Genomic DNA, 12,339 nt, shown 5'->3' with positions numbered 1-12,339 from the left:
AGATGTAGATGAGGGGAATGATAGATAAAAGGATCCTTGTCGCTAAGACATAGGGGGTTATTTACGAAAGGCAAATCCACTTTGCACTACAAGTGAAAACTACAAGTACAAAGTGCACTTTAAATTGTACTGAAAGCGCACTTGGAAGTGCAGTTGCTGTAGATCCGAGGGGGACATGTAAGGAAAATAAAAAACAGCATTTTAGCTTGCACATGATTGGGTGATAAAATCAGCAGAGCTTCCCCTCATTTCAGATCTACCCCTCAGATTTACAGCGACTGCACTTTGCACCTGTAGTTTGCACTTGTAGTGAAAAGTGGATTTGCCTTTCGTAAATAACCCCGAATGTATCTTGAAAGCAGAAACAGGTACTTTCCAACAGTCCTATTCAACAGAAGTCAATCTTCTGATCAAATGGGGAGGGCCGCACACAGATCAAAATTGTCTGGTCCCTGCTGAACCGGCTACATTTCGATCCATGTGTATCAACTTTAATGCCGCGTACACACGATCGGTCAAACCGATGAGAACGGTCTGATGGACCGTTTTCATCAGACCAAACCGATCGTGTGTAGGCCCCATCGGCTACTAATCCATAGGTTAAAAAAACTCAATCTTGTTTTAAATTTAACCGATGGATACCTAATCAATAGAAAAAAAAAACATTGTTTGTAGGCACGTCCATCGGTTAAAAATCCACGCATGCTCAGAATCAAGTCGACGCATGCTTGGAAGCATTGAACTTCTTTTTTTTCAGTCGTTGTGTTTTACGTCACCACGTTCTGACACAATCGTTTTTTTAACTGATGGTGTGTAGGCACGACTGATCATCAGTCAGCTTCATCGGTTAACCGATGGAAAAATCCATCAGACCGTTTTCATCGGATGGACCGATTGTGTGTACGCGGCATAAGGGAATGCACTTTTCTGCCTGGAGTTCAGCTTTAGATCTTAAGTTATTTCAGCATCTGACAATACATTTATAATGTAGTAAATGGAATATAATTCTAATTGGGTAACTAGTGCCTGCAGTTTTTAGATTCTCTTGGATTCCATAAAGTAGTAACTACCTTGGCATTAACTGTGATCTATATTCTCAGTGATGAACAAAGTGAAGATGCTGGAAGAAGGGGTGGCCGATCGAATCCAAATGTTACTGCGGACAGAGATGCCTCCAGTGCAGTTCAAGCTTCTTGGAACACTAAGGATGCTGACCGATGGCCAAGGTATAGACACAAGGCAATGAGTACTGACATACTGAATCTACTGATCACAATGACAAGTCATTTAAGTTAGAAAAATTCCGACAGCAAATGTCCGATGGAGCCTACACACGGTCAGAATTTTTCGACAACAAGCTCCCATTGAACATTTGTTCCGATCGTGTGTATGTGGCATAAGTGTAAAATATGATACACGTTATGTCAAAATGAAATCATTCCTTATCTTCAACAGCTAAAATAAATCTCAGATGATCTGAGTGAATGCAAGCTCATTGAATCACATATCAGCTAGTTATATTTTAAAAGACTGCAGTAGCTGGATGAATATGAATTTATGAGTCTACCTTTATTACAGATTACTTTGTGTTATAAAAAAAAAGCATCAGGATGAGTGAGATTGTGTTGGGGAGAGCAGCACTAGAGACGTATTGTCGCTGGAATCTCCAGGGAGTTAGTGGAGTACTACCCATACCTAAAATATATGTTTTATTAACCACTTGCCCTTTGGAAAATTTAAGCCCCCCCTTCATGACCAGGCCATTTTATTGCTTTTTGTTACTTTAACTGACAATTGTGCAGTCATGCACTGCTGTAATTTTTTTTTTCATTTATAAACAAAAGAAGAATGAAAAATGTGATTAAAATATATATGTTTTTACTTTATGCTATAAAACATATCCAATAAAAAAAAATCAAATGTCTTCATAAATGTAGGCCAATATGTATTCTGCTACATGTATGATGACAGGTAGTATGTTTAGGAAAGGAGAGTAGAGTGTATGATGACAGGTAGTATGTTTGTAAGAGTGCAGAGTGTATGATGACAGGTAGTATGTTTAGGAGAGGAGTGCAGAGTGTATGATGACTGGTAGTATGTTTAGGAGAAGAGTGCGGAGTGTATGATGACAGGTAGTATGTTTAGGAGAGGAGTGCAGAGTGTATGATGACATGTAGTATGTTTAGGAGAGGAGTGCAGAGTGTATGATGACTGGTAGTATGTTTAGGAGAGGAGTGCGGAGTGTATGATGACAGGTAGTATGTTTAGGAGAGGAGTGCGGAGTGTATGATGACAGGTAGTATGTTTAGGAAAGGAGAGTAGAGTGTATGATGACTGGTAGTATGTTTAGGAGAGGAGTGCAGAATGTATGATGACAGGTAGTATGTTTAGGAGAGGAGTGCGGAGTGTATGATGACAGGTAGTATGTTTAGGAGAGGAGTGCGGAGTGTATGATGACAGGTAGTATGTTTAGGAGAGGAGTGTGGAGTGTATGATAACTGGTAGTATGTTTAGGAGAGGAGTGCAGAGTGTATGATGATAGGTAGTATGTTTAGGAGAGGAGTGCGGAGTGTATGATGACTGGTAGTGTGTTTAGGAGAGGAGTGCAGAGTGTATGATGACTGGTAGTATGTTTGTGAGAGGAGTGCGGAGTGTATGATGACAGGTAGTATGTTTAGGAGAGGAGTGCGGAGTGTATGATGACAGGTAGTATGTTTAGGAGAGGAGTGTCGAGTGTATGATGACAGGTAGTATGTTTAGGAAAGGAGAGTAGAGTGTATGATGACAGGTAGTATGTTTAGGAGAGGAGTGCGGAGTGTATGATGACAGGTAGTATGTTTAGGAAAGGAGAGTAGAGTGTATGATGACAGGTAGTATGTTTAGGAGAGGAGTGCGGAGTGTATGATGACAGGTAGTATGTTTAGGAGAAGAGTGCGGAGTGTATGATGACAGGTAGTATGTTTAGGAGAGGAGTGCGGAGTGTATGATGACAGGTAGTATGTTTAGGAGAGGAGTGCGGAGTGTATGATGACAGGTAGTATGTTTAGGAGAGGAGAGTAGAGTGTATGATGACAGGTAGTATGTTTAGGAGAGGAGTGTGGAGTGTATGATAACTGGTAGTATGTTTAGGAGAGGAGTGCAGAGTGTATGATGATAGGTAGTATGTTTAGGAGAGGAGTGCGGAGTGTATGATGACTGGTAGTGTGTTTAGGAGAGGAGTGCAGAGTGTATGATGACTGGTAGTATGTTTGTGAGAGGAGTGCGGAGTGTATGATGACAGGTAGTATGTTTAGGAGAGGAGTGCGGAGTGTATGATGACAGGTAGTATGTTTAGGAGAGGAGTGTCGAGTGTATGATGACAGGTAGTATGTTTAGGAAAGGAGAGTAGAGTGTATGATGACAGGTAGTATGTTTAGGAGAGGAGTGCGGAGTGTATGATGACAGGTAGTATGTTTAGGAAAGGAGAGTAGAGTGTATGATGACAGGTAGTATGTTTAGGAGAGGAGTGCGGAGTGTATGATGACAGGTAGTATGTTTAGGAGAAGAGTGCGGAGTGTATGATGACAGGTAGTATGTTTAGGAGAGGAGTGCGGAGTGTATGATGACAGGTAGTATGTTTAGGAGAGGAGTGCGGAGTGTATGATGACAGGTAGTATGTTTAGGAGAGGAGAGTAGAGTGTATGATGACAGGTAGTATGTTTAGGAGAGGAGTGTGGAGTGTATGATAACTGGTAGTATGTTTAGGAGAGGAGTGCAGAGTGTATGATGATAGGTAGTATGTTTAGGAGAGGAGTGCGGAGTGTATGATGACTGGTAGTGTGTTTAGGAGAGGAGTGCAGAGTGTATGATGACTGGTAGTATGTTTGTGAGAGGAGTGCGGAGTGTATGATGACAGGTAGTATGTTTAGGAGAGGAGTGCGGAGTGTATGATGACTGGTAGTATGTTTAGGAGAGGAGTGCGGAGTGTATGATGACAGGTAGTATGTTTAGGAGAGGAGTGCGGAGTGTATGATGACAGGTAGTATGTTTAGGAGAGGAGTGTCGAGTGTATGATGACTGGTAGTATGTTTAGGAGAGGAGTGCGGAGTGTATGATGACAGGTAGTATGTTTAGGAAAGGAGAGTAGAGTGTATGATGACAGGTAGTATGTTTAGGAGAGGAGTGCGGAGTGTATGATGACAGGTAGTATGTTTAGGAGAGGAGTGTCGAGTGTATGATGACTGGTAGTATGTTTAGGAGAAGAGTGCGGAGTGTATGATGACTGGTAGTATGTTTAGGAGAGGAGTGCAGAGTGTATGATGACAGGTAGTATGTTTAGGAGAGGAGTGCGGAGTGTATGATGACAGGTAGTATGTTTAGGAGAGGAGTGCGGAGTGTATGATGACAGGTAGTATGTTTAGGAGAGGAGTGCGGAGTGTATGATGACAGGTAGTATGTTTAGGAGAGGAGTGCGGAGTGTATGATGACAGGTAGTATGTTTAGGAGAGGAGAGTAGAGTGTATGATGACAGGTAGTATGTTTAGGAGAGGAGTGTGGAGTGTATGATAACTGGTAGTATGTTTAGGAGAGGAGTGCAGAGTGTATGATGATAGGTAGTATGTTTAGGAGAGGAGTGCGGAGTGTATGATGACTGGTAGTGTGTTTAGGAGAGGAGTGCAGAGTGTATGATGACTGGTAGTATGTTTGTGAGAGGAGTGCGGAGTGTATGATGACAGGTAGTATGTTTAGGAGAGGAGTGCGGAGTGTATGATGACTGGTAGTATGTTTAGGAGAGGAGTGCGGAGTGTATGATGACAGGTAGTATGTTTAGGAGAGGAGTGCGGAGTGTATGATGACAGGTAGTATGTTTAGGAGAGGAGAGTAGAGTGTATGATGACAGGTAGTATGTTTAGGAGAGGAGTGTGGAGTGTATGATGACTGGTAGTATGTTTAGGAGAGGAGTGCAGAGTGTATGATGACAGGTAGTATGTTTAGGAGAGGAGTGCGGAGTGTATGATGACTGGTAGTGTGTTTAGGAGAGGAGTGCAGAGTGTATGATGACTGGTAGTATGTTTGTGAGAGGAGTGCGGAGTGTATGATGACAGGTAGTATGTTTAGGAGAGGAGTGCGGAGTGTATGATGACAGGTAGTATGTTTAGGAGAGGAGTGTCGAGTGTATGATGACTGGTAGTATGTTTAGGAGAGGAGTGCGGAGTGTATGATGACAGGTAGTATGTTTAGGAAAGGAGAGTAGAGTGTATGATGACAGGTAGTATGTTTAGGAGAGGAGTGCGGAGTGTATGATGACAGGTAGTATGTTTAGGAGAGGAGTGTCGAGTGTATGATGACTGGTAGTATGTTTAGGAGAAGAGTGCGGAGTGTATGATGACTGGTAGTATGTTTAGGAGAGGAGTGCAGAGTGTATGATGACAGGTAGTATGTTTAGGAGAGGAGTGCGGAGTGTATGATGACAGGTAGTATGTTTAGGAGAGGAGTGCGGAGTGTATGATGACAGGTAGTATGTTTAGGAGAGGAGTGCGGAGTGTATGATGACAGGTAGTATGTTTAGGAGAGGAGAGTAGAGTGTATGATGACAGGTAGTATGTTTAGGAGAGGAGTGTGGAGTGTATGATAACTGGTAGTATGTTTAGGAGAGGAGTGCAGAGTGTATGATGATAGGTAGTATGTTTAGGAGAGGAGTGCGGAGTGTATGATGACTGGTAGTGTGTTTAGGAGAGGAGTGCAGAGTGTATGATGACTGGTAGTATGTTTGTGAGAGGAGTGCGGAGTGTATGATGACAGGTAGTATGTTTAGGAGAGGAGTGCGGAGTGTATGATGACTGGTAGTATGTTTAGGAGAGGAGTGCGGAGTGTATGATGACAGGTAGTATGTTTAGGAAAGGAGAGTAGAGTGTATGATGACAGGTAGTATGTTTAGGAGAGGAGTGCGGAGTGTATGATGACAGGTAGTATGTTTAGGAGAGGAGTGTCGAGTGTATGATGACTGGTAGTATGTTTAGGAGAAGAGTGCGGAGTGTATGATGACTGGTAGTATGTTTAGGAGAGGAGTGCAGAGTGTATGATGACAGGTAGTATGTTTAGGAGAGGAGTGCGGAGTGTATGATGACAGGTAGTATGTTTAGGAGAGGAGTGCGGAGTGTATGATGACAGGTAGTATGTTTAGGAGAGGAGTGCAGAGTGTATGATGACAGGGAGTGTTTTGGAACAGATTAATCGCCTGTTGAGTATCTGCCGCCGTCCTGATAAAACCTATATGACTTAGTGCATGCACGAGAAAGGATCACACTGAGTCTGTCCTCAGATTGATGATACTCTCTTTATTAGTTCCGGATACATGGGGGTTTTATAGATAAGCTACTAAGGCGGTGAGCAAATGTATCATTAGCACAATGTTATCTAGGTTTTAGTCATTTCTGATTGGCCGTGTCCATGTAAGGTGAACTTACTCCAGGATCTGGGCGTCCCCAAGTTGGGCGTAGTCCTGGTCAAAGGCGCCATGTTTTAGCTACATTTTTGACTCGATGGGAGGGGGGCTACTAGCGGCTATTTTGCGCAAGAAATATATACAAAGAAAAATATAGACTTTATAGTATAGAAAAAGATGCATAGAAAATTGGCATTTTACCTAATCCATCACAGTCCCCCCTTAAAATAACTATTTTCAACTGTCCCTAATCCTCCTACCTCATCTGTCCATATGTGCCTTGGAACTTGTTTGTGCTGCACGTTAGACAAGTGATGGCTTTTCCATCACCTCCCTTGCCACAGACTTTGCACATAAGGAAGTCAGATGCTGTTCCTAATGCCATTGTCATTCACAGGGAGGGACTGAAATGGAGTGTAAGGTTTCTCATCTGCCTCATACAAATCTCCTCCTTCTTGATTTAGGAAGGTTGGGGTGCTATTTTCTACAGTTTTTTCCATTAACTTCTTCAGACAAGGTAGGATGCAACAAACTATCAGAGCGAGGATAATCAAAATAATCAAAACAGCTATACCTATTTGAGCTAAAATATTGGTCCATGGGTCTGAGATACCCAAATTCTTCTTTAGCTCTACTGATAGGCTTTCCAACTTCTTAATGGCCAGGGTGACCTTACCATTTGGACCAGTGTTGTCAGGGATGTATGTGCAGCACGTCCCTGTACCTTCTATTATTTTACAAACACCCCCCTTCTTCGCTAGAATCGTGTTCTGAAATGTCATGTAAGATGTGGGGGCTAATTGGTCAGCAATCCCTTGTAGGGCGTCTCTGGTGTAATTCACAAACTGCTACTGGTTGTAATATATGTAATTATGTTGTCACTTTTTGTGATGGCCACCTCCTGGGACCCCATATCTGCATATTATTTCGGTGAGGAGTTTCTTAGCAGGGGTCCTGGCAGTCATATTTGCGACCGGATAAGCTTCTGGCCACCCGCAAAACATGTCCACCACCACTAGGGCATATTCGAATCTGCCACTTTTTGGCATTTGGATGTGATCAATTTGTAGCCTCTGGAAGGGATATAGGACTTTTGCCAGGTGCTTTTGCGGTGCCTTTTCTGTGCATCCTGGGTTACATTTGACGCAGATAGTGCATGATCTGCAGAAGTTGTTGGTCAGTGGAGTAATCCTTGGTGCTACATAGTACTTGTTGATAAGAGAGTTCATAAGAGTCTTTGACAAGTGGGCAGCTTCATGTGCCCATTGCACCATGGCTTGGGTACATACTCCTGGGTAGACAAGGCTTCTTGTTGCACTTGAATTGTCCATCCTTGAGGGTTGCTCTACTCTGCTTGCAGCTTTCCTTCTCATCCGGACTTGCTGCTTCTTGTAGTTCTTCAGATAAACTCTGTCCACTGGGAAAGTCTGTAGGGTCAGCACTTGGTGGTCTTCTTCTATCGCCCTGCTGTCCACTTCGCCTGGACCGCTGGCTGCTTGTTTGGCAGCTAAATTGGCTAGGTGATTGCCTCTGGCTTCCTTCTAGTTCAGTTTGCCGTGTGCTTTTACTTTCAGAATAGACACTTGGGTTGGGAGAAGCAAGGCGTCCAGTAAGTCCTTGATGGCTGAGCTGTGTTTCACTGTCTGGATTCTGCAGGGGTGTTTCATTCACAGTGGGGAGATGCGTTGTCTCCAGCCACATTAAGTCAGGACTTGGCTCCTCCATACCCCCTCGGGAAGTGGAAGGAGGGTGGATTGGTTCAATGTTTGACAGCGTAAGAGAGTAATGTTGTCCGGTAGAAGGAGGGAGCATTAGAGTCTCAAGTGTCTGGCAGAGGACAGTTGTTTCAGCTGGATCTGGTTGAGTATGGCAGCAATGTCATGGGGAGCAAGCAGAATGAGGCAATGTCCAAGGACCAAGTCGAAGTTTTGTCAAGCAAGGCTTGTGCAGCAAAGACAGTTCGCAGACACGATGGGCCTCCTCTTGCTACTGCATCCAACCGACAGGAATAGTATCCTATGGGGCGCAGGCAGTTGCTGTGTGATTGGGCGAGTACACCTGCAGCATGTCCCAGATGTTCAGATACAAAGAGCTTGACCGTCTTTTCGTAGTCTGGGAGCCCTAAAGTCGGGGGTGATGAAATGGCTTGTTTGAGGGTCTTGAAGGTGGATATTGCATCTGGGGACATTTGGAAGGGGTTCAGACTTCAGGGCATCATAAAGGGGTTGCATCAGCAAGGTGGCTAAGCCGAAAGTGGTTGGATGCCCCTCGATGAGTAGGGTCACCTTCCCTAATGGGCATTCAGGGTTCTTTTAAAAGGTTGCCATGACAGGGGTTGATGACACTGGCTTGCCCAATTCCTAGTGTAGGAGATTCAGGTGTTCTGAGGTGGGACGTCCAGTGTTTTGAATCTGTTGCTGCTGGTGCTGATACTGTTGTTGAGGATATTGATTTTGTGCATTTGACTTCCATGGTGGGGGAAATTGTCTAAGACATCTGGGCGCTTCACGGTTTCTTATGAAATGTCCAAGATTTCCACAGTTGAAGCAGGTTGGTGGTGGCCTTGGTGTGTATGGGGTGGCCACCACAACCATAAGTGGTGTGGTTTTCTTGGTGGTCTGAGAGGATTCCAGACCCTTTGCTACCAAAAGGAGGGTATCTAGGGGCAGCACAGGATACTCCGGCCGAGCCATGGTGAGGCCTTTTTGTATGGACTCCTTGAGCCTGCCACAAAGGCTGAAGACAGCATCTGACTGTGTGCCTTGTTATGGGTGGTGAATCCCAAATTCGAGAAAACTTGTGACAGTCTGGTTTAGAACTTTTCTACTGACTCCATTTTGTCTTGAGTGACATCTTGGATACTAGTGGCTTGGTCGGCCAGCCTTCCCCTTGGCGATCCATGCAATTGTTCACAGAACTCCACACTTGAAGTAAAGGTATTGTCATTGACAATCCTTGCTTCCTGGAAACACTTTTCCATGATTGGCCAGTAAGCATATCCTGCCTTTATTTTACACAAGCTAACTAGGTCCCTCCACGCTGCTGGTAGTTTTTTTGTATCTGGGCCAACCTTCGGTAAAAGGGCATGGGCTATTTTTCTGGGTCTGGCAGGGTGGATGCCTGGGATGGGGTGAAAGTGACATACATCACCGATGCATCAACTACCGGTCTAGGAACCACCGTTGATGCCCATGGCATTAGGTGGGCCAATGGTTGGTTCGTTCCAGGTAATCAACTCCCCATCATAGGAAAGGGGCGGCATAGAGTCCGACAGGGATGCCGGGGGGTTCTGATATGAATACAATTTTCCCATCTGGTCTTGCTGCTGCGTCAACGTCAATTACAACAGGCATGATGGGGGTTACAGTCATAATATGACGGAGGTTGGATATTTTTAGCTAGTACACATAACGGTTCATTCTTATCAATGCACTTGTAATACACATATGCCTTCAGCTTCCTCCGCTGGACTTCTTTCTCTATCCATTGTTATCTATGAATAGCCTTCGCTACATTAAACCAGGCTTCTGCAGACTTTAATAAATTGTTATCCAGCAGAACGCCCCATTTTTCTTTCATTATGGTCCGCCATTCTTCCGGCTGTAGGCGGCCTCCAGGAGCAATCCCACAGACTTTTGTTAATCTCTTCACATTCCTCACATGTTCTACTCCCTGCCTTTCTGTTACAAGGTCACAGGCCAAAAGTTCTTTGTCTGATTTAACTAGTTGTTGACCCATTTTGTCTCCTTTGATCTCCTCTTTCTAACACAGGAACACGAGGGTGGGGGGCTGATACAGCTGTGAAGAAAAAACTATCTCTCTCTATCCACCCTTTCCCAACCACCCTCATGGATGCCAAACATTAATCCACATACTCAAGTACAGGTTCGATACAAATTAGACCACGGGGCAAGCAATTACCTGTCTTTGGTGACCGCCGGCAGCCGTATGAGACACAGAAATAGACTAACATCTGAGACAGGAAATGTACTGGCAAAATATAAAAAAATTGTGTCTTACCGTACTTCGGAGGTGATCAGTCTCCGCTTTGTCCTTGCTGGTCTACCTCGGCGTCCTCTCGGTCGGCTGTCCATTGGTTCACAACCCGGAGCCCCACGTTTTGGGCGCCGGCTGTTTTGGAACAGACCAATTGCCTGATGAGTATCTGCCCCTGTCCTGATTAAACCTGTATGACTTAGTGCATGCACGAGAAAGGATCACACTGAGTCTGTCCTCAGATTGATGATACTCTCTTTATTGGTTTCGGATACATGGGGGTTTTATAGATAAGCTACTTAGGCGGTGAGAAAATGTATCATTAGCACAATGTTATCTAGGTTTTAGTAATTTCTGATTGGCTGTGTCCATGTAAGGTGAACTTGCTCCAGGATCTGGGTGTCCCCAATTCGGTCGTAGTTCTGGTCAAAGGCACTATGTTTTAGCTACATTCTTAACTCGATGGGAGAGGGCGCTACTAGCGGCCATTTTGAGCAAAGAATATATACAAAGAAAAATATAGACTTTATAGTATAGAAAAGATGCATAGAATATGGGCATTTTACCTAATCCATCACAGTAGTATGTTTAGGAGAGGAGTGCAGAGTGTATGATGACAGGTAGTATGTTCAGGAGAGGAATGCGGAGTGTATAATGACAGATAGTATGTTCAGGAGAGGAGTGCAAATTTTATGATGACAGATTGTATGTTTAGGAGAAGAGTGCAGTGTGTATGATGAGAGGTAGTATGTTTAGGAGAAGAGTGCAGAGTGTATGATGAGAGGTAGTATGTTTAGGAGAAGAGTGCAGAGTGTATGATGACAGGTAGTATGTTCAGGAGAGGAGTGCCATATGTATGATGACTGGTACTATCTTCAGGAGAGGAATGCGGAGTGTATGATGGTAGGTAGTACCAATAAGCATATATTGACTGATTTATACAAATGTTATGTAGAGCCCTGCTCCTGATAAACGGGCGCTGCCTTAAATTTAATGGGGGTCTGAGCTGTTATTTGGCCCAGACCAGAGTGATTAAGGGCAATTTAACCTCTGTTCTAGCCATGGCTGTGCTGGGAGTGATCCACTATTGAGCGCCTATTACTACCCCAGGCCAAGGGTGGCAGCAGTCAGGTCATGGTACATTGAGTGTTCCCCTCAGCAACGAATCAGTGGGAGTGGTTACCCCGCTGTGCATGCTGGGGAGGGGTACTTAGAGGACAGATGCCATTGGTGCGGGGTCCGTTTACGCCTCGTGGCCCGCCTGGCCGGAGGTGTGTGTTGTGATTCCTTGGTCCGGGACCACGTTGGCCTGGGGCTGCGGCTTCGTCTGGGGGGCCCAGTTGTCTGACTGGGGCCCATACTGTAGAGGTCATCCTGTGCTGTCCGTCCTGCGGGAGGAAGCCACCTGATGAAGGAGACCAGGGGAGGACCTATCCTGGTAAGGACCATGCACGAGGCTCGTACCTTAGGAGATGGCCTGGAAATTTCATCCAAGGATGCATCGTAAACCGAGAGGCCTGACAGTGTTGCCTGTCGGGTCTAAAGGTTCTAGGGAGAAAAGCTAAAGAGATCCGGGTGCTGAATCCTGTGGCAGAGGATTCCGGACCAAAATATCTCACCGAGAAAGGAAGGTCTGTGGCAGAGACTGTACTTTATTTTGTACGTCATCCCGGCTGCTAGGCCAGTGAGAGGGACCTATCCGCGTGAGTAATACCCACTCTGGCTAGAGTGGCAACGAGAACTGTTTGCTGGAAACAGGAGTGTTTCCTTACTTTGTGACTGTGCACCTAAACCTACCTACCCTTCCACCCCTTACTCTTCTTTTCTACTAAAGTTCTCCAAAATAAACCCAAAGAGAAAAGAGGTACATTGTGTGTGGAAATTGAAATTCTTCTGACTCTCCTTTCACCCTGGACGGC

At 44.7% G+C, this 12,339-nt stretch overlaps 1 protein-coding gene across 2 annotated transcripts in view; it reads left to right on the top strand.

Moving 5' to 3' along the window:
• The window catches only part of LOC120909074 (rap1 GTPase-GDP dissociation stimulator 1-like), a 250,748-nt gene that overhangs the window by 220,639 nt on the left and 17,770 nt on the right, over window positions 1-12,339 (top strand). For both annotated transcript variants that reach the window (XM_040320718.1, XM_040320717.1), the window contains one exon: window positions 1,101-1,226. In XM_040320718.1, coding sequence (XP_040176652.1) covers window positions 1,101-1,226 — 126 coding nt within the window. The remainder of the gene's footprint in view (window positions 1-1,100; window positions 1,227-12,339) is intronic.

The sequence above is a fragment of the Rana temporaria genome, chromosome 8 (assembly GCF_905171775.1).
Source record: "Rana temporaria chromosome 8, aRanTem1.1, whole genome shotgun sequence".
Taxonomy (NCBI): domain Eukaryota; kingdom Metazoa; phylum Chordata; class Amphibia; order Anura; family Ranidae; genus Rana; species Rana temporaria.
This window is presented reverse-complemented; position numbering and strand designations above follow the sequence as displayed.